This window comes from Tenrec ecaudatus, chromosome 7 (genome assembly GCF_050624435.1).
Source record: "Tenrec ecaudatus isolate mTenEca1 chromosome 7, mTenEca1.hap1, whole genome shotgun sequence".
Lineage (NCBI taxonomy): Eukaryota > Metazoa > Chordata > Mammalia > Afrosoricida > Tenrecidae > Tenrec > Tenrec ecaudatus.
The window spans coordinates 2,549,945-2,567,096 of NC_134536.1; the positions used below are offsets into that span (position 1 = coordinate 2,549,945).

The window sequence follows — 17,152 nt, forward strand, 5'->3', positions numbered from 1 at the left end:
GGGCCTAGGCAAACTCAATCCTCCTCTGCTCAAACAAAAGCAGGCTGGAGGGGTTTTAAAGGCTTGGGCAGGAAGGGACATTCTGTTTACTGAGGAGGTAGGGAGGGAGTCCCAGGAAAATGGCCCATACCAGATGCACTTGGAACGGTCCCCTCCATGTGGGTTTCATAGTGGAGGCTTCCGGTCGTGGTGGACAACATTTATTCTGGGGTGGATGTCAGGTTTGCCTAGTTGGCCTGGGTTGGTGGCCCTGGCTCCCAAAGGTCATGTTGGAGGGGCAGTGTCCGTAAACTCCATTGTCACAATGCAGATCACAAATGTCATTGCCTATGTCGGGGCGGCCAAGTTCTTTTTTATTTGACCGGGCTGGTGTGCTGAGTTTAATAGCCAACCCTATTAATCTGTCTCAAAATCAACAAAAGAGTTCCTCAATGTTAAGATAAAAGAGACTGATTTGTTTGTTTCTTGAGTATAACATACTTGAATTTTATAGGACATTGGTGGGCTTTCTTGAAGAAACCAGAGAAGACTGGACCAGAGTCGCAAGGAGGGGTTGCCAGCTCTGCCAACCTCTCAGGGGGACCTCCTGATGGGCTCAAATGGTCATACTTTCAGTCAGTCCTCAAGGGGCTATCTGATTGTGCTACCCAGGGGCCCCTGCTTGACCTTAGGCTGACATGATCTGGAAAAGGTGTATTTCTGGAAAGCTCCAAGACTTTCTGGGATCCATGCTACACAAACAGCCCTGACTTTTTAAGGGAAAAAAATCTCCCTTTTAGTACATGGAGAATGGCAGAGGAAGAGCCGGTCAGGGCCCTGAGTGGGAGAGGTCACACAGCACTGACTGCCACAGCAAACACTTGCTCAAAGGCTTGTATCACAGGGGCCAGAACCAGAAAGGTGAGCGAGATAAGCTGTGTCGCCCTAAAGCGCTCAGTTCCTGGCAGGAATATGAATGGAGTAAATAAATAACTCTCATTAGTAAGAAGGAGTAAGTGCCCTGCTGGCATAGTGGTTATGCATTGGGCTACCAACCACAAAGTTATGGATTCAAAACCACCAGCCTCTCTGTGGGAGACTCTACTCCATAAAGAGTGACAGTCTGGACAACCCACAGGGGCAGTTTCACCCTGTCCTACAGGGTCACTGTGAGTCGGCATCAACTCATGGTCGGTGAATTTGTCTTTTGATTGGAAAGGAGCAAGGCAGCTTGTCCTACCGAGATAATTCCAGATAGAATGCATGTCCACTGCCAATGAGTGGACTCTGCTCATATCGGCCCCATAGGACAGAGGAGAGCTGTCCCTTTGGGTTTCCAGGCAACCTTCAGGAGGAACCAGGCTGTTTGTAAGGAGTTACAGCCTTGGGAACCCATAGGGCAGAACTGCCTACGGATTAGTCTTCATGGAAGGCACGGCGCCATCCTTTCGTCCAGGAGCGGCTGCTTGGTTTGAACCACTGAGCACCAGGGCGCCTTTCCATCGAGACTGTTCCAGGACCCGATGGCACAGCTTTACTTTGCTCGCTGTGTGCAGGAATCGACTTGTTGGCAGTGGGTTGGGTTTGGCATGCAACCGTGAAGCGTTGGTGGCGCAGCGGTCTCAGCACGGAAAGGTTGTTGGAGACCCCTGGCCGCTCGGCTCGGCTAGGGGCAGACGAGGCGGTAGGCTCCCCCAGAGTGACAGCCTCAGGGTCCCTGTGGGGGCAGCTGTACCCAGTGAGAATAGCCTCGCCCTCCGGACCGTGGGCGCAGCGGGCGCCTCCTTCCCTGCGGAGGGCAGTCCAACCATGGCCAGCGCGGCGGGTCCCCACGGGGCATCGGTCCCCAAAGCCCTTCAGTCCCCTCGCTGTCAGATCTGCGCAGGATCCGCCGCCATCTCCGCCCGCCTCCCCTGTCCACTCGGGGTCCGTCGCGCCGATCGGCACGGCTCCTACGTAGCCCTGCGGAGCCTGGAGGTTCCCCGCGCGGTCCAACAGACAAAGACCACGACCCCTTCGCAAGAGGTCCACCTGCCAAGGCGTGTCCGGGTGGTGCGGGGGCGCATGCCCAGCACTCGCCGTTGGCTGCACACACTGCCGCATCTTCCGCCCGGTTTCCCGTTCGCCGTCAAGAAGTGCTCGGCGCATGCGCCTAATTCTACGGCGGCCGCAGAGCCGCAAGCGGACGCTGGCGGACAAGGGACTTCCGGTCTGCTCGCGGGATTTCCGCCCTGGGGTTCCGGGTGGGCGCAGTGGGCCTGCGAGCGGGTAGCGGCTGCGAGCCCCCGGCGATAGGACCATGGAGAAGCTGCGGCGGGTGCTGAGCGGCCAGGACGACGAGGAGCAGGGCCTCACCTCGCAGGTACGCCGCGCCCCTCACCTGCCCCGGGGCTGCAGCCGGAAGTCCCTGCGCCCCTCTGGCCTCCTGGGGTCTGCCCGGAGCCAGCCGGGTGACCGTGTGTCTGGCCGAGGGGCCGGGGTCTGCACTCGTGGGGGCTCTCCCGCTCCGACACGGGACAGAGGCGGCCGCTGCGCCTCAGGAGTCTTTCAGGGTCTGTAGTATTCAGGTCAGCTCGCGTGGGGACCCCACTTCTCCCTCTCCTGTTTGGCTTCCCTGGGGACCCTACTTCGCTACCCGTCTCCCCTCCTTACGTGACCCGACCCCCAGGTCCCCCTGGCTCTCCGGTGCCGTGAGGTGTGTGGGGTCCGGCCAGCGATCCCGGGGCGGGAGGTCAGCCGCCCCAGACCCCACTGAGCTCCGGAGATCCCTCGCGGGCCGGGCGGGGAGGAGGAGAGGCCGGGCCGAGCCCAGGTGTCTGTGAAAGCAGTGAGCCGTGGGGGCGGAGAGTTATAAAAAGAAAGCAGTCACGCTTCGGTGGGGGGTGTGCCCGCGCGTGTGCAGGGAGGCTCGATAAGGGCCACTTCCCCCTAAACATGGGGGTGGGGGCTGCAGTGGTGCGCTTTTCTTCCCTGCAGCCGCCCAGTGGCGCATGCAGCCAAGCCTGGGGAGCGTAGACCCCGCGGCTCTGGTACTTGCTGCCTGCGCTCCCCGAGCTTCCTCTCTCAGCAATCCGTGAGTCGGGCGGGCCATCATGGTCACGCCCCAGCCCACCCAGCCGAGATCAGTGCCAGCCGAGCGACACGACAGGACGGAGTCCGCTTCCGCGGGACTCTTCGTGGGAAAGCCCTGGTGCACAGTGGTTGGTTATGTGTTCAGCCGGGGATCGGAAAGATAGGCAGTAGGAAACAACCAGCCGCCGAGCGGGCGAAAGGCAGGCTTTCTCCTCCAAAGGAGTCACCGATGGAAACTCACAAGCAGAGAGTGGGTTTGAAGTGCTGACCATTTAACCCCTGCGCCACCAAGCCTCCTCTAATAGTAATACCCAGCCCTCGGCCATCGAGGGCTGCGATCATAGCTGCCATATGGGACAGAGAGAGGTCAGCTGCCCCATTGGGTCCCAAGGCTGGGAGCAGAACAGCTGGTGGGTTTGCTGCCTTGAGGCCAGCAGCCCAGGGCTTCCCCCACAGCCTGGGGGGGCGGTGTCCCTGCACTCATAGCCACCCTTATAGGACAGGTGAAACCGCCCCTGCGGGTTTTTGAGGCTGTTATGCTTTAGGGGAGCAGAAAGCCTCATCAGCGAGAGGCTGGTCATTTTGGTGAGCAGCCCAGTGGCAACCACTATGCCACCCAAAAATAAAATGCCCACCCCCAGGGAGCTTACACTGTACCTGGAGAAAATAGTGAATAACAGGGACAGTGTGGTGCATTACTTAACTGTGGCCCAGCTGGACACTTGGCTTCTGTAGCCCCTCCCAAATGCCTGGGTGAGATTATGCGGCGTCAGGGCCCACCTAGGAGATCAAATCACTTACTAATAATGTAAATAAGGTACTTGGCTTCCCTGAGAGGGCGGGGCCTTGCAAATAACGTGTCGAGGAGCCCCAACAGGGGGATTGGCCAGTATTACCCCCCCCCCCCCCCCAGGCTTAGAAGTGCACTGCTTCCCTTGGACCTGGGATCCCTGTGCTGGGAGACAGAGGGCTAGAACTGGAGTTCACTGTGGGAGTCAAAGCTGGTGAGAAGCAGCAGTCTGCTGGGGCTGCAGGGCTTGGATAGGGCCCTTCCACTGAGGGAGTGAGCTGGGCACCTTTGGGTCTGTCAGCGGTGCTGAGGCCCTCTGGGGGTTAGCAGGCACACTGGAGGTCCTGTCCAGCTACGCTCAGCTGCAGGGGTGGCTCTGTTGAGGTTGTTAGGTGCCATCAATCGGTCCCAACCCTGTGCACAGCAGATTGGACACGGCCTGCCCCATACCAACCCCCTGGTCCTTGCTGTGATGGATTCCTCTGCTGCAGCGCTGGGTCAGTTCATCTCCCTGGGGTCTTCCTTTCCCGACTGTGCTCTACCAAGCATGGTGTCCTCCAGGGACGGATCGCTCTTGACATGCCCAGAGTACATGCGACCAAGTCTTGCCATTCTAGCTTCTAAGGAGCATGGGCAGCATTTCTTCCGAGACAGACTGGCTCCGGCAGTCCATGGCACGGTCAGGGTCCCTTCCCGGCACCATCATTCGAACGTATCAGTTCTTCTCTGGTTTCCTAATTCTTGCCCAGCTTCCACGTGCCCCAGGTGCTTTGGGTCAGGGGCACCTTAGTCATCCAGGTGATATCCTCAAGAGGCCCGAGGTCTTTCGCAGCAGGTTTTCCCAATTCTGTATGTCGTTGACCATCTGCAGTTCAGGCAGAGGAAAGGACTGAACGTGGGCTCCCCATTTGTCCTGTGAATGCATCAGGACAGACAGAGGGCAGAGCTGTTGGGACATTCTCTGAGGAACTGTTCAGACTGGCCAGGTGCCCCAAGGTGGTAGGGAGAGAAGAGGAGGGTGTGAGAGGAGGGGACGGCCCTGAAAGGAGGTCCGGGCAATGCGGGTGGGGCAGGGGTGAGCAGAGAGTGTTCAAGGGGCGGGGGGGGGGGGTGGAGGTCAGAGAGGGGTACTAGAAGTGGGCCTTTGTTACAGATACAGGCTTAGTGGCTGGAGGACAGAGGGGGCCATAGAGCTGAAAGGATGGCTTGCTGGCTGTTGCTTCCATGGTAGGTGCTCAGGAACGTGGCAGGAGAGCAGGGAGAGGCAGCACAGTGGCCACACAGACCTTCCCGGTGACAAGGGCGCGAGTCTGGGGGTTGGTGCCCCGTCAGAGCATGTGGCACAGAGACCGTCCAGGGGTTGACCACCAGTAGCCCCCAAGAGACCACCACACTTAGGTTCCCATCTGCTATCTGTGTGTCCCGTGGGGCCTCTCTGAATGTACCCACAGACCACAAACCCAAGAGCTGCATTTTCATTCTGGAGGTCCGAAAACCACCTGAGAAGCTGAGGAGGTCTGTGTTTCCTCACTTGCTCCTTCCTGTCGCAGCTGCTGGGGGACCAGGGCGCCTGGTGGATGAAGCCTGGCGTTTGGGCCATTTTGGAAGTGGCTGCTCAGAAAGCCGGGTTTGAACCCAGTGGTGCCCTGTGAGGGAGCAGGACTTACCCTGGGGAAGCCTCACTGGGTGAACCAGCAGCTGGTCTGATCCAGAGGGAGAAGGTGTTGGGCCGTTTCCCGGGGGCATCTCTCTTCTGGAAGTGGCTTTGGGGCAGCAGGCGGTGACACGGGTGGACTGCCCCAGGGTGGACCGGCAGGGAGAGCAGCAGCGTCCAGGTGCCCCCACTGCTCCCCCAGGCCCAGGGGTCTGCTTTTGTCTCTGGTCCCCTGGCTGCTTGAGAGGCACTTGTCCAGACAGACGTCACCTGTCGGACGCTTCACCGTGAAGATCATCCTGTGGGTGGTGGTGGCGGTGGCAACAGGACAAGCAGCTGCCCTTGTCTTTGCTTGGGGGGCCCTGGCTGAGGCCAGCAGCCCAGTACCCCTGGGGTGACCAGACTAGGGACAGAAGCAAACAGGCTGCCCTTCCCCTTGTCAGCCTCCTCGAGTCCAGGTACTTCCTAAAGCTCACCGGATTACTGCCCCGCTGGCCCGCCCCACTGTCTTGGTCCCTTATGGAGTCCGACGTGCAGGCTTGTTGCCCCTGTGCCCATCGCACAAGCCTGCTGTCTGTGCCTGAACAGGAAGAACCAAGCTTGGGGATTTCTGTAGGCAAGTGCATACACTGTTTAAGGTTAGATGATCAGTTTTGTTACCAGAGGATCATATTCACGGCAAATCAAAGGGGGTTTAAAATGGGTCAGAAGGCACTGTGTGGCACCGACAGACTGCTTAGTGATCTTATCTGTTTACATGCTGCGTTCGGAGTCAGCGGAGATGAGCTGTCAAGGTAAGGAGAATGATGAGCGGCGTGGCCCCTTCTGGTGTACTTCGATGTCCTTGGAACACGCTCCTGGCTCCTGGTGAAGGGGCAGCAGTGACAGTCAGACACTAAATGTTGGGATAGAAACATGTTGATTTCTCAGTTCCTGAAGCAGCTGTGGGGATAGTTTATTGGGAAAGTCCCATCTCATTGTGTTCTTGTTGGTCTGAGTGTTTTCACTGAACACTTATTGAATGGGGACCACCACACCATGAGGCAGGCCTAAGAAAAACACACGTGTGCGCACACACACACACACACACACACACACGGCGATGCTTGGCGGCACAGAGGCATGCCACTTCTCCAGAGTAAGCAGGTGAGGGGTGCTGGTGCTTCCTTCCCCCCCCCACCCCCCACGCTGGGAGTCACCATCTGTCAGAGCTCCTGAGACCCTGCTGTGTCCCCACCCCGCCGTGATGACACTGGTGAAAGCCACTCCTGTCTGTGGGAACCCAAGTGAGGCCCCAGCTAAGATCACAGCCTGCTCTTCCATCCCCTTCCCAGTCCACCCCGATGCCAGCCCCTCCCGAGGAAGGCTCCTTTCTAGTGCGTGTGCACGAGCACCCTCACCCCGCCCGGCATGCTGGCCTCAAGCGTCCAACCCTATTGCATCCTGGGAGCCCAGCATCCCTGGTCTGCTGCATGCTGGGAGCCTGATGCTCCAGCCTGCTTCTGTCCTCACGCCCAGGGATCTTGGGCCCATGGCAGGCAGCCTCGTCTGTTGATTGCAGTGAGGATTTCCACAGATGTTCGCATGCACACACACCCAGCACCCAGCCACCTCCCCAGCACCCGCCAACCCTCAGCCAGGCCCCTGCTCCCGTAGAGACCCTGCTGCTGCGTGCTCTTGTGCTGGCGCCTTCCAGCCAGCGCTCTGCAGACCGGCTCCTGTACCCGGGGCTGTGTCGGAAGGGGGTGGTGCGCAGGGTCATGTGCTGGCCGCCTGTGGGCTTTGGAGCCTGTTCTGACTCGAGTCCATCCCCCTAGGTCCTGGACACTTCGTCCCTCAGCTTCAGCACCAGACTCAGGTGGTTCGGCATCTGCTTCGCCTGTGGTGTCCTCTGCTCCATCCTGGTAAGGCAGGTCTTCTGGGTGGGGGGCAGCGGGGGACTGCCCCTCTCTGCTGCTGCCATTCCCTCTCTCCTGTGTCCCAGTGGCTGCCAGGCTGTCTTGATGAAACTGTTTGTCACCTAACATCAAGGGCACAAGAGATCAATAAAGACACGGGGAGTTGTAGTTCAGGGTTTTGCCAGCTTAAAAACTTTTTAAATAACCTGTTACAAAAGCTGGAAAAATAGAAATTTGCTTATTAATTAAAGTATACTTATTCCTTTTTTACATTTTTAGAGACACTTTGGTGGTGTAGTGGTTATGTGTTGGGGTCTGAAAATCTCAGATCAGTTCATCTCAGCCAGCAGTTGCTCCACAGGAAAAAGATGTGTCTTTCTGTGTCTGTAAAGAGTTATGGTCTTGGAAACCCACAGGGCCAGTTCTGCCCTGCCCTGTGTGGTCACTGAGTTGGCTTCCACTCGGTGCCGTCTAATGGAGTGGGACTCGCAGTGACTCTGTCGGACAGGGTGGACTAACTGCCCCTGTGGGTGTCTCAGACAGAGCACTTTACAGGCGGGGGAAGCCTCTTTCTCTTTTGGAGCAGCTGGGGGTCTCAAACTGTTGATTTTCGGTCAGTGTAACCATTATGCCAGAAGGTCTCTTAGGGTTACCAAGAGTCAGAATCGAATCGATGACAGCGACTTGGGTTTTTTTCCCCCAGTTTTGTAATCCCTTCCTGACTCCTTCCAGGAGCACACACCTCATCTTTCCCCCATGGAGCAGCTGGTGGGTTGGAACCACCGACCTTGTGTTGAGCAGCCCAGGCCTAGCCGAGCGCACAGCAGGGCTCCTCAGGCTGTGCCAGCAGGCATATAGCTTGGCGCGTGTGTGTCTCGTGTCTTGCGGGAGGTGCAGGTTTCTGCTCTGAGCCGCTCAGAGGGCGGCAGCGTGATTGCAGCGTGGCTGCTCTTCCCACGCAGGGCGTGGGGCTACTGTGGCTGCCGAAGGGCACGAAGCTCTTCGCCGTCTTCTACACCCTGGGCAACCTCGCCTCGCTCGCCAGGTACGTCGTTGGCATGGGCCTCTCTTGTGGCTTTATCCTGACAGGACACAGGCTGGGTGGCGAAGGCCGAGGGTCAGCGCTCATGCACGGGACTCGCATGGCTTCCCTGTGGGCTGGAGGGAAATGGAAGTTTTGGTGGAGAGGACAGGCTGGGCTTCGCATGAGCCTTGCTGGACCCCGCTCAGCTCTGACTTTGGTCTTGTTTCAACAGCACGTGCTTCCTGATGGGGCCCATGAAGCAGCTGAAGAAAATGTTTGAGAAGACAAGGCTGGTGGCAACCATCCTCATGCTTGTAGGTGCTGCCGTGCTCTGCGCCCCGTGGGGCGGCCGGGCAGGTGGCTGGGTGGTTTTCTTGTTGGGTGTGATGGTTCCTTGAGTGTCCTGAAGGCCAGGTGTGTCGGCTGCCACTCTGCTGGGTGGCCTGACTCGGCAGTCACGCCCTGGGCCTGACCCCGTGGAGCCTTGGCAGGTGGCGGGCGCTGTTCAGGCATATGCTTGCAGATGAAATTTAGGTCCCCAGCAGGTCACTGCCCCGTGTCCCGCCCCATGTGCCTGGTTCTGCCCATCCCTTGTTGCGGTCACTCCTCCCTGAGATCGGGCACTCTGCAGAGTTTCCATGTCAGCCTTGTAACTGAAGCATGGCTGCCCCAGGGCTGGGTCTGGCAAGTCTCTTCCCGTCTCCTTACCAGAGGGAAAGCACTTCCTTCTTGGCCGTGCTTAAAACCGGATGTCCTGACTCGGCATCGTTCTGTCTCAGTGCCAGCACCCAATTCTCCAGGGATCTTGAATGTGCTCTTTGAGTGTGTGTGGCCGCGGGTGGGAGGGGCCCTGTGGTGCAGTGGGACACGTGTTGAGCTGCTGACTACAAAGTCAGCAGTTTGAAACCACTCGCAGCTTCTTGGGAGGAAGATGAGGCTGTTGGTCTCTGTAAAGAGTTACAATATCGGAAACCCACAGGTTCAGTTCTGCCCTGTCCGGTAGGGTTGCTATGAGTTGGCACCAACTGGATGGCAGTCAGTTCAGGTGTGTATATTTTTTGGAGTAGCATGTATTTTACAAGTAGTTAACATTAGGTTGCTGGAAAACTCTACACTGTCAGACTATTGCAAGCTTACCTTCTTTTAAGAGTCTACATAGATCCGCCCCTTCAGCTGCCCTTGCTACTGTTGCTTGGCTTTTTGGTCACTTAGTTCCCCTGTCACAGACTAAGTGAACGGACAGTAGTCGGAATGTCGGGAATATAACCGCTGACAGAGGGACACCGTGCTGCAAGGCCCCCGTCAGTGCCCTGCTGGGTCTGACTTGTTCCTGGTAGACGATGAGCCCAAGCATGGGAGGCCAAGGGCTTCCCTGCCTCCTGCCCCCTCCTCCCTGGGCCAGGATGGCCCTCGGGTGGGGTCAGTGGGTCACAGCGCTCAAACAGGGCCACGCACTGGTCACGTCTCTCCTACCTCCTGCTGTCTCTGCAAATGGTCCTTTTCCCGCCTTCAGCCGACCTGTTGTCCCCAGTGCTGGTGCTCCAGCCCTGTTTCCCACCTTGAGCTGACCTCTGCCGCCCATGGTGCCCTAGCCTCCACCTCCTGTCTCCAGCTGGCCTCTGGATAGGCAGGCTGGTTCCTAGGGAGGGCAGCACCACCATTCCCGATGTGGAGCCAAGGCATTCCTGCCTTCCCTCTGTGGACCGGGCTCCCGCCTACCCCCATCCAGGCGGCCGTGGGGACGTGCGCGTGCATGTGGGGCAGAGTAGTGGAACAACCCCCTACCCGTGGGTGTGCATGCGGGAGCTCTGTGCACGTGGCACACAGCATTGTCCCCAGCGTGTGGGTGAGCGTGTGGCAGCTCTGCGCACATGCCAGACAGCACTGTCCCCTATCGGGAGGATGGCAGCAGTCCTGCCAGGCCTTCAGGGCACCCGACATCCAGTGCACTCGGTGCCCCGTGCCGGCAGCTCTGACCTCACCCCCTCTTTTCCTCCCCAGCTCTGCTTCGTGATCACCCTGTGTGCTGTGTTCTGGGTAAGTGACAGCGAGGTGCTGGCTTTCTGCTGGTGCTGTCCCTCTGCCCGGCTGCTTTTCAGCTGGTGACTCGTCACTGTCCCATTTGGACATGGTGCCACCCAGTGGGTGGCTGCCCTGCGACCCCTCCTCTCCTCTGAAACCGAGGCGGAGGTGAGGTGGTGATGGGGCTGCAGACAGCACGGGCTCCAGTCTGTCCACCTTTGGGTCTGTCCACAGCCCTTGGTGTGCAAGCCTTGTCTCACTGTAGAGTCCGTGTGTTTTCCAGGGCAAAGGGTCCTGGTGGCGAAAGGGGTCTGAAGTGCAGCCCAGCACCTTAACCACGGTGCCACCAGGGCTCCTGGAACGAGGCAACAGAGCCCAGAGAACATCCGTCGACCCATCCCACCCAGAGCTTGGGCGGCAGCTCCCTGCACCATTAGAGACACACACTCCCACAGTCTATTCAGACCAAGGCCTCTGGTCCCCAGTGCTCATTCACAGTCTCCGCTCCTTTCCAACGAGGCAACCGACTGAAGAAAGGGAGGTGTGGGGCCTCAGAAAGACCCCCTCCATTGTGGGCACTGGGCAGGTAGCGCCACCTCATCCAGGTCCCACCCCCTTGGTGCCCCACACATGCCTCTCACCACCCGTGGGGCCGTGTGCTCTAAGAAAGACTGTAACTAGAGGGCCGGGGTCCTCTGACGCCTGGAGGCTCTCATCAACGTCAGTCCACAGGCTCACAGTGAAAGGCACTCTCCCTCCCAAAAATGTCTGTGGGAGGGGGAGCCAGGTGAGATGCGCGTGGCAGGACTTCCCGTCCTGCAGACAGCAGGGCTGTGGTTTGTCTGCATCACTGAACTGTCCAGAGTGGGGCTGGCCGGGCCGTGGACATAGCCTTCAGGAAGTCCTGCCTGGCCCTGCTCTGCTATAGTAGCAGAGGCTCGAGGCACGAGAGACCAGGGCCTTAGGGAGGGGTGCACCCTGGGGAGCATGGGTGACCAAGCCTTAGGGAGGGGTGCACCCTGGGGGACATGGGGGTCCAGGGTCTTAGGGAGGGGTGCACCCTGGGGGACATGGGAGACCGGGCCTTAGGGAGGGGTGCACCCTGGGGGACATGGGGGTCCAGGGCCTTAGGGAGGGGTGCACCCTGGGGAGCACGGGGGACCAAGCCTTAGTGAGGGGTGCACCCTGGGGGACATGGGGGTCCAGGGCCTTAGGAAGGGGTGCACCCTGGGGAGCATGGGGGACCAAGCCTTAGGGAGGGGTGCACCCTGGGGGACATGGGGTCCAGGGCCTTAGGGAGGGGTGCGCCCTGGGTAGCCGAGTTTCAAACAGGGAGCCGGCCCATGTGTGGAGCTGTGGGTGCAGTGAGTCTGACCAGCCCATCTCTGTCGGCAGTGGCACAAGAAGGAGCTGGCCCTGCTCTTCTGCGTCTTGCAGTTCCTGTCTATGACCTGGTGAGTCCCTCTGCTCCCGTGCCGGGGTGCAGCTGGTGCCTGAGTCTGTCTCCTTGGGGTTCTCTCAGCCCGGGGGGGCGAGGAAAGTCCAGAACCACGCCCTCTGTCACACTGGGGCGCTGGCATGGTGGTACACGGAGCAGCGGGGAGGGGGGAGGGGACTGGGGTGTGAGTTACTCACTGTCATTTTACAGTGTGCCCCTCACGTCCCCGAGGGCGGTGCGTCCTCAGCTGTCCCAAGCAATGCTCTAGAGAAGCCAGAGCAGAGGGGAGGCAGCCTGTGCATGCTGTGGGGTCACAGGGTCAGAGTTGTAAGGCCATGGTGGGTATTGTACACATGTGTGCGTGCTGTGCACACAGGGCCCCTGGGAAGTCCGTGGGAGGCATCTCACTGTCTGCCATTCTCTTCCAGGTACAGCTTGTCGTACATCCCTTACGCCAGGTGAGTCGCCCATTTTCACTTTGCCGTCTGTTGGCGCATCTCTGAATGAACTCACAGAAGCTCATCAACACGTGTGCGCGCCCACAACTGCCCCTAAGCTGAGGGAGAAAGGGGAGGCTGTCTCCTCCTGGGAGAGTTAGCAGGGACTCAAGCGAGTAGACCAGGTGCTGGGAAAGGAGGGGTGAGGATGCATTCTTTATACCTTCTCTCCCTCCACCAGCCTGAGGAATTCAAGGGCCTTAAAATATTGGCATAGCCTTTACTTTTTCTCAGCCCCTTTGAGGCCCCCTAGAGTACTAATTTAATTATGAGTTTGCGTAGACTGACTGCTGGAGATCACAAGGTAGAGTTTTGCAAGACTGAACAACGTCTTCGTAGCAAATACCTTTTCTCAACAACACAGATGGTGGACTTCTCCAAATGGAAGGGAGCAGGCCAGGGGCCCATTCTGGAGCCGACCATCAGTTGCGCATCTGTAGGCAGGTTCAGGAAGAACATTAGCCTTGAATCTACCCCACCTGAGTGTAGAGAACATCTCTACAGATCTGAGACATTGAACACGTTGCCAGAGACCTGATGAGCTGTGGGAGGACATCGTGAGCATCGTTCGTGAAGGAAGAAAAAGGTCTTTGAAAGGGTAAGAAAGAAAGACAAGGTCAAAGTGGCTGTCGGAAGAGACTGAGCCGTGCTCTCAGTCGCACAGAAGCTAAAGCAGTTGGGAGAAAGGGTGAAGTCAAAGAGCCGAGCAGGAAACTCCAAAGGGCAGCCCGAGAAGACAGAACCAAATGTTACAATGGCACGTGCAGGACCTGGGGTTAGAAATCCAAGAAGACACTCAGCATATCTTAAACCACAGCAACCGGGAGATAAGTACACGCCTCGAGTTGCAATCTCGGAAGATCCTATGGGCAAAATATTGAGTGACGCAGGAAGCATCAAGAGAAGATGGACAGGACCCACGGAGTCCCTGTATCCAAAAGAACTAGTCGGCACGCCACCATTTCAGGGGTAGCCTGTGAGCACCACTCGGTGTGGTACTGAAGAAAGCACTTCAAGCTTCACGGAAAGCTTTATCCAAAAGCAAGTCTCCAGGAATCGATGCAAGACCATTTGAGATGTCCCGGCACACTGATGAAGCGCTGGAGACACGCCCTCGTCGATGCCAGCAGCTTTGAAAGACGGCTCCCTGACTGGAAGAGATCCACATGTGTGCCCATGCCAAAGAAAGGTGACCCAACAGAAGGCTCAGATGATAGAACAAAGTTATTAGTATCACCTGCAAGTGAAGCGATGCTGACCGCCAGCCAGCAACATTTGCAGCAGTGCATCGGCCGTCAGAAGAGATGCAGAGCGAGGAATTTCACTGCATGTCAGGTGGATCTTCCTGAGAGCAGAGAACACCAGAAAGACGTCTTCTTGTGTTTTATCAACTGTGCCAAGGCGTTCGGCTGTGTGGATCAGAACAAACTACGGGTAACCTTGCGATGAATGGGAATTCCAGGAGGCAGTTGTGCAAACAGAACAAGGGAATGCCGCGTGGTTTTAAATCGGGAGAGGTGTGTGACAGGCCTGTGCCTCTCACCATATTTATTGAGTCTGCGTCCTGAGTGAGTCAGCAGAGGAGCTCGGTGACATGAAGAAAATGCAGCTTTGGGACTGGAGGAAGGCTTATCAACAACCTGCCACATGCAGCTGGCTAAAAAGCGAGGAGGACTTGGGGTGAAGCACTTGCTGATGAAGATCAGGGACCGCAGCCTCAGTGTGGACTACGACTCGATGTAAAGAGGACTAAATGTGTCACAAGCAGAACTATAGGTGACGTGATAAACGGAGAAAAGGTTGAAGTTGCCAAGACAGTGTGCTCCTGGAAGCAGCAGCCAGGGGACCAAGAGACATAGTGCATTGGCCAAATCTGCTGCAAAGACCTCTTTTGAGGATTAAAAAGCAGGGGTGTTCTTTGAGGACTAAGGAGGGGCCTGCCCATGGTGTGTTCAGTCACCTATGCACATGACAGTTGGACGTTGAGTGAGGAAGGTGGAAGAAGAATGCGTGCATGTGAATTGTGGGGAAGAAATTTGAAAATACCGTGGGCCGCCGAAAGAACAAACAAAAATGTCTTGGACGGAGTAAAGCTAGAATGCTCCTTAGAGGCGAGGATGGCAAGATCACGTCTCAAGTATTTTGGACATGTTGTCAGAAGAGACCAGTCCCTGAAAAAGGACGTCCTGCTTGGTAAGGTAGAGGGGCAGGGACACAGGAAGACCCTCGATGAGGTGGACTGACACCGGTCTTAGTCATAAGACCAGTCGTGAGGCTGGCTCAGGACAGGGAGTTCTGTTTATCTGGGGCTGTGAGCTCATAGCAACGAATTGCCAGAGCCACGGTGCCGGCTCCAGACAGAGAGTCTGCACCTGGGACCCGCGTGTTACAGTGAAAACAGTGCATGTGCATAATGTGAACAGAGCAGCCTGGTGGCACAGCGGTTTAGCGGTTCGGTGCTCTGCGGTTAACTGAAAGACTGATGGTTGGAGCCCACCCGCAGCTCTGCAGAAGAAATCCCTGGCTGTCTGTTCCTGTTACTAGAGTGCCCTGCAGACCCTAAGGGGTCTCCTCTCTCTGTCCCCCGGGCTCTGCTCTGTTGTCTCTGGGTTGTAATCCACTCAGATTTCACAGTTGCACAGGCAACAGTGAGAACGGGGAAGGAAACCAGTGAGAATGCTCTTTATTCAGTTTCAATTAGATGATTCTTTTTGATGTAAATCTGCCAACTGCTGGGGGTGGGGGAGAGCTTATGGGTGTCACTGCCAAGTGCAGGAGACGTGGACAGCTGGCCCCTGCTGCCCGTCCTCAGAGAGGCTGCCCTGCTCCCCAGAGCCCCCGGGGTGGCCAGCGGTATCCTGGATGAGAAGACGTGCGGGTCAAATAGCAGGGCTCTGCTGCAGCCCTTTGGATGAACCCTTGGGTCCAGTTGCAAACATCTGCCCTTTAGGATGTTAGGGGCCACTCGAAGTTGATGACGTCATTCTCAGGCCATACTGGCTGGACATTGAGTGAATTCACCCAGCGTGGTGGTTGGAGCTGCCACCCTTCGTGAGCTGTGTGAGGTTAGCCAGTACGAATGATCTTTGCAGATCTCCTGTGGCGTGTGGGAGCCCTGGTGGCATAGCGGTTACACATTAGACTGAGGACCACAAGGTCAGCAGTTCAAAACCACCAGTGGCTCTGTGGGAGAAAGACGAGGCTTTCTATTCCTGTAAAGAGTTCCAGTCACGGAACCCAGCAGGGGGGCAGGTCGACCCTGTCCATTGGGTCGCTATGAGTCAGCATCAACTCAATGGAAGTGAATTTGGTTTGTTTTCTTCATACGGCCTTGGGTCAGGCACTCCACCCCCCCCCCCCCCCCCCCCGTGCCTGAATGGATCCATCCATCCTTTTCTAAAAGTTGGTGCTTTGTAAGTGTGCTTACTAACGTCAGCTTAGGTGCTGGCAAAGATCTCCCCGTAAACACCGGCGCAGCAGTGAACACGTCACCTCCAAGGGTCCTGCTTGGTCTCAAAGGACATTGCACGCAGCCATGGTCTCTCTGGGATTGTCTGGGGCCAAGGGCACTGCAAGCTGGCCTCGCCCAGGTGGTCACGTTTCCCCCACTTTGTTCCCCACCAGGGATGCGGTCATAAAGTGCTGCTCGTCCCTCCTGAACTGAACATCAGACACCCGGGGAAAAACACACGGAAGCCCAGACTGCCATGCTGCTCCTGATAGAAAACCCAGAACACCGCTGCGCATCCCGGGCGTGGGGTGCCAGCAAGTGCCGCGTGTGTGCGCGTGTGCGGGATCAAACCGTTGGATGCGTGTGACCCCAGCTTCTTCCGAGGCCCTCAGCCTGGTCTTCCCAGCCAGAGGCGAGAGTGGGCACCACTGTCACAGGGCAAGAGCAAATCAGGGTGACATGATAGACTCCATGTTCTGGGCTCTGCTAAACTGTCCGAATTTTAAACTGCTTCTGTTTCGCTTTGTGTGGGTTGGGGTGGGGATGGCGGGAATATGTGTGTGTGTTTTTATCATAACTGTGAACGTTTTTTACCTGAAGCTAAAAATTGCTTATTATCTATAATAAAAAATAATATATGAGTCTTTACACAATGTAGAAATAAAGCCACACGCAGGGGGCGAAGAGCATTGCTAGATCAACTTGATGATGCTTTAAATGGGTGGCACATCGATCCATTTCAGTAAAACTCAGCACCAGGCAGTCTTTAGTTAGAAAATTGAGAGGGACAGCCCTTCGTCAGTGAGGGTGGGGTGGACAGTAGGTGGGTGAGTGGATTAGGGGGAGGGAGTGTATGTCAGTGGGAGCTGTGGATGGTGGATGGATGTTGGGTGGATGGACACAAGGAAGCAGAGACGACGCGTGGAGGGCGGGTGAGTGGTGTTGAGTTGACTGAAGCATGGTGGCCTTGTGTACAACGGAACAGTGTGGTGTGATCTCACGTCCTCATGATAGCCAGCCTGTCCCAGCCCATCCCCGGGGCTCCTGTGCCCGGGCACCTCACCAGTGGTCTCCCAAGCCTCACAGCCCTCTTAAGCTTCCCTCCTCTTGGTATGGGGGTGTCCAGGGCGTCCCAGCCGCACAGGGCCAGCAGGCTGGATGGAGCAGTGAGTGGGTGGGCCAGCAGTGGCAGCTCCTGTCCTCAGTCAATGGGAGCCCTTAGAAGGGGAGGTGCAGCAAGTGATCACGGTGCTACCACATCCGGGGGACACCCTCAGCATCTGTGAAAAGCGGGGCACACCCTTAAACCCAGCAGCTCCCAGGCCAG

At 57.3% G+C, this 17,152-nt stretch overlaps 1 protein-coding gene across 2 annotated transcripts; it reads left to right on the forward strand.

The window, feature by feature from the left end:
* The first annotated feature begins 2,180 nt into the window (after positions 1 to 2,180).
* SFT2D1 (SFT2 domain containing 1) lies at positions 2,181 to 16,481 on the forward strand. Of its 2 annotated transcripts, none has more exons than XM_075554278.1 (8): positions 2,181 to 2,341; positions 7,313 to 7,399; positions 8,356 to 8,438; positions 8,650 to 8,731; positions 10,419 to 10,454; positions 11,835 to 11,893; positions 12,306 to 12,335; positions 15,999 to 16,481. In XM_075554278.1, the coding sequence occupies exons 1-8, from the start codon at positions 2,279 to 2,281 to the stop codon at positions 16,036 to 16,038; spliced, it is 480 nt and encodes a 159-aa protein (XP_075410393.1). In that variant the 5' UTR covers positions 2,181 to 2,278; the 3' UTR covers positions 16,039 to 16,481. The 2 variants fall into 2 exon arrangements, with proteins under 2 accessions (XP_075410393.1, XP_075410392.1); XM_075554277.1 differs by having other exon boundaries at positions 2,182 to 2,341; positions 8,650 to 8,735; positions 15,999 to 16,480.
* Positions 16,482 to 17,152: the final 671 nt, after the last annotated feature.

What these genes read in the sequence shown, in the direction of transcription:
- SFT2D1 (XM_075554277.1), top strand. Translation starts at nt 2,279, where the DNA reads ATGGAGAAGCTGCGGCGGGTGCTGAGCGGCCAGGACGACGAGGAGCAG. An exon ending in CAGTTCCTGTCTATGACCTG is followed by an intron (nt 11,894 to 12,305) that starts GTGAGTCCCTCT and finishes ATTCTCTTCCAG; the next exon opens with GTACAGCTTGTCGTACATCC. An exon ending in TCGTACATCCCTTACGCCAG is followed by an intron (nt 12,336 to 15,998) that starts GTGAGTCGCCCA and finishes GTTCCCCACCAG; the next exon opens with GGATGCGGTCATAAAGTGCT.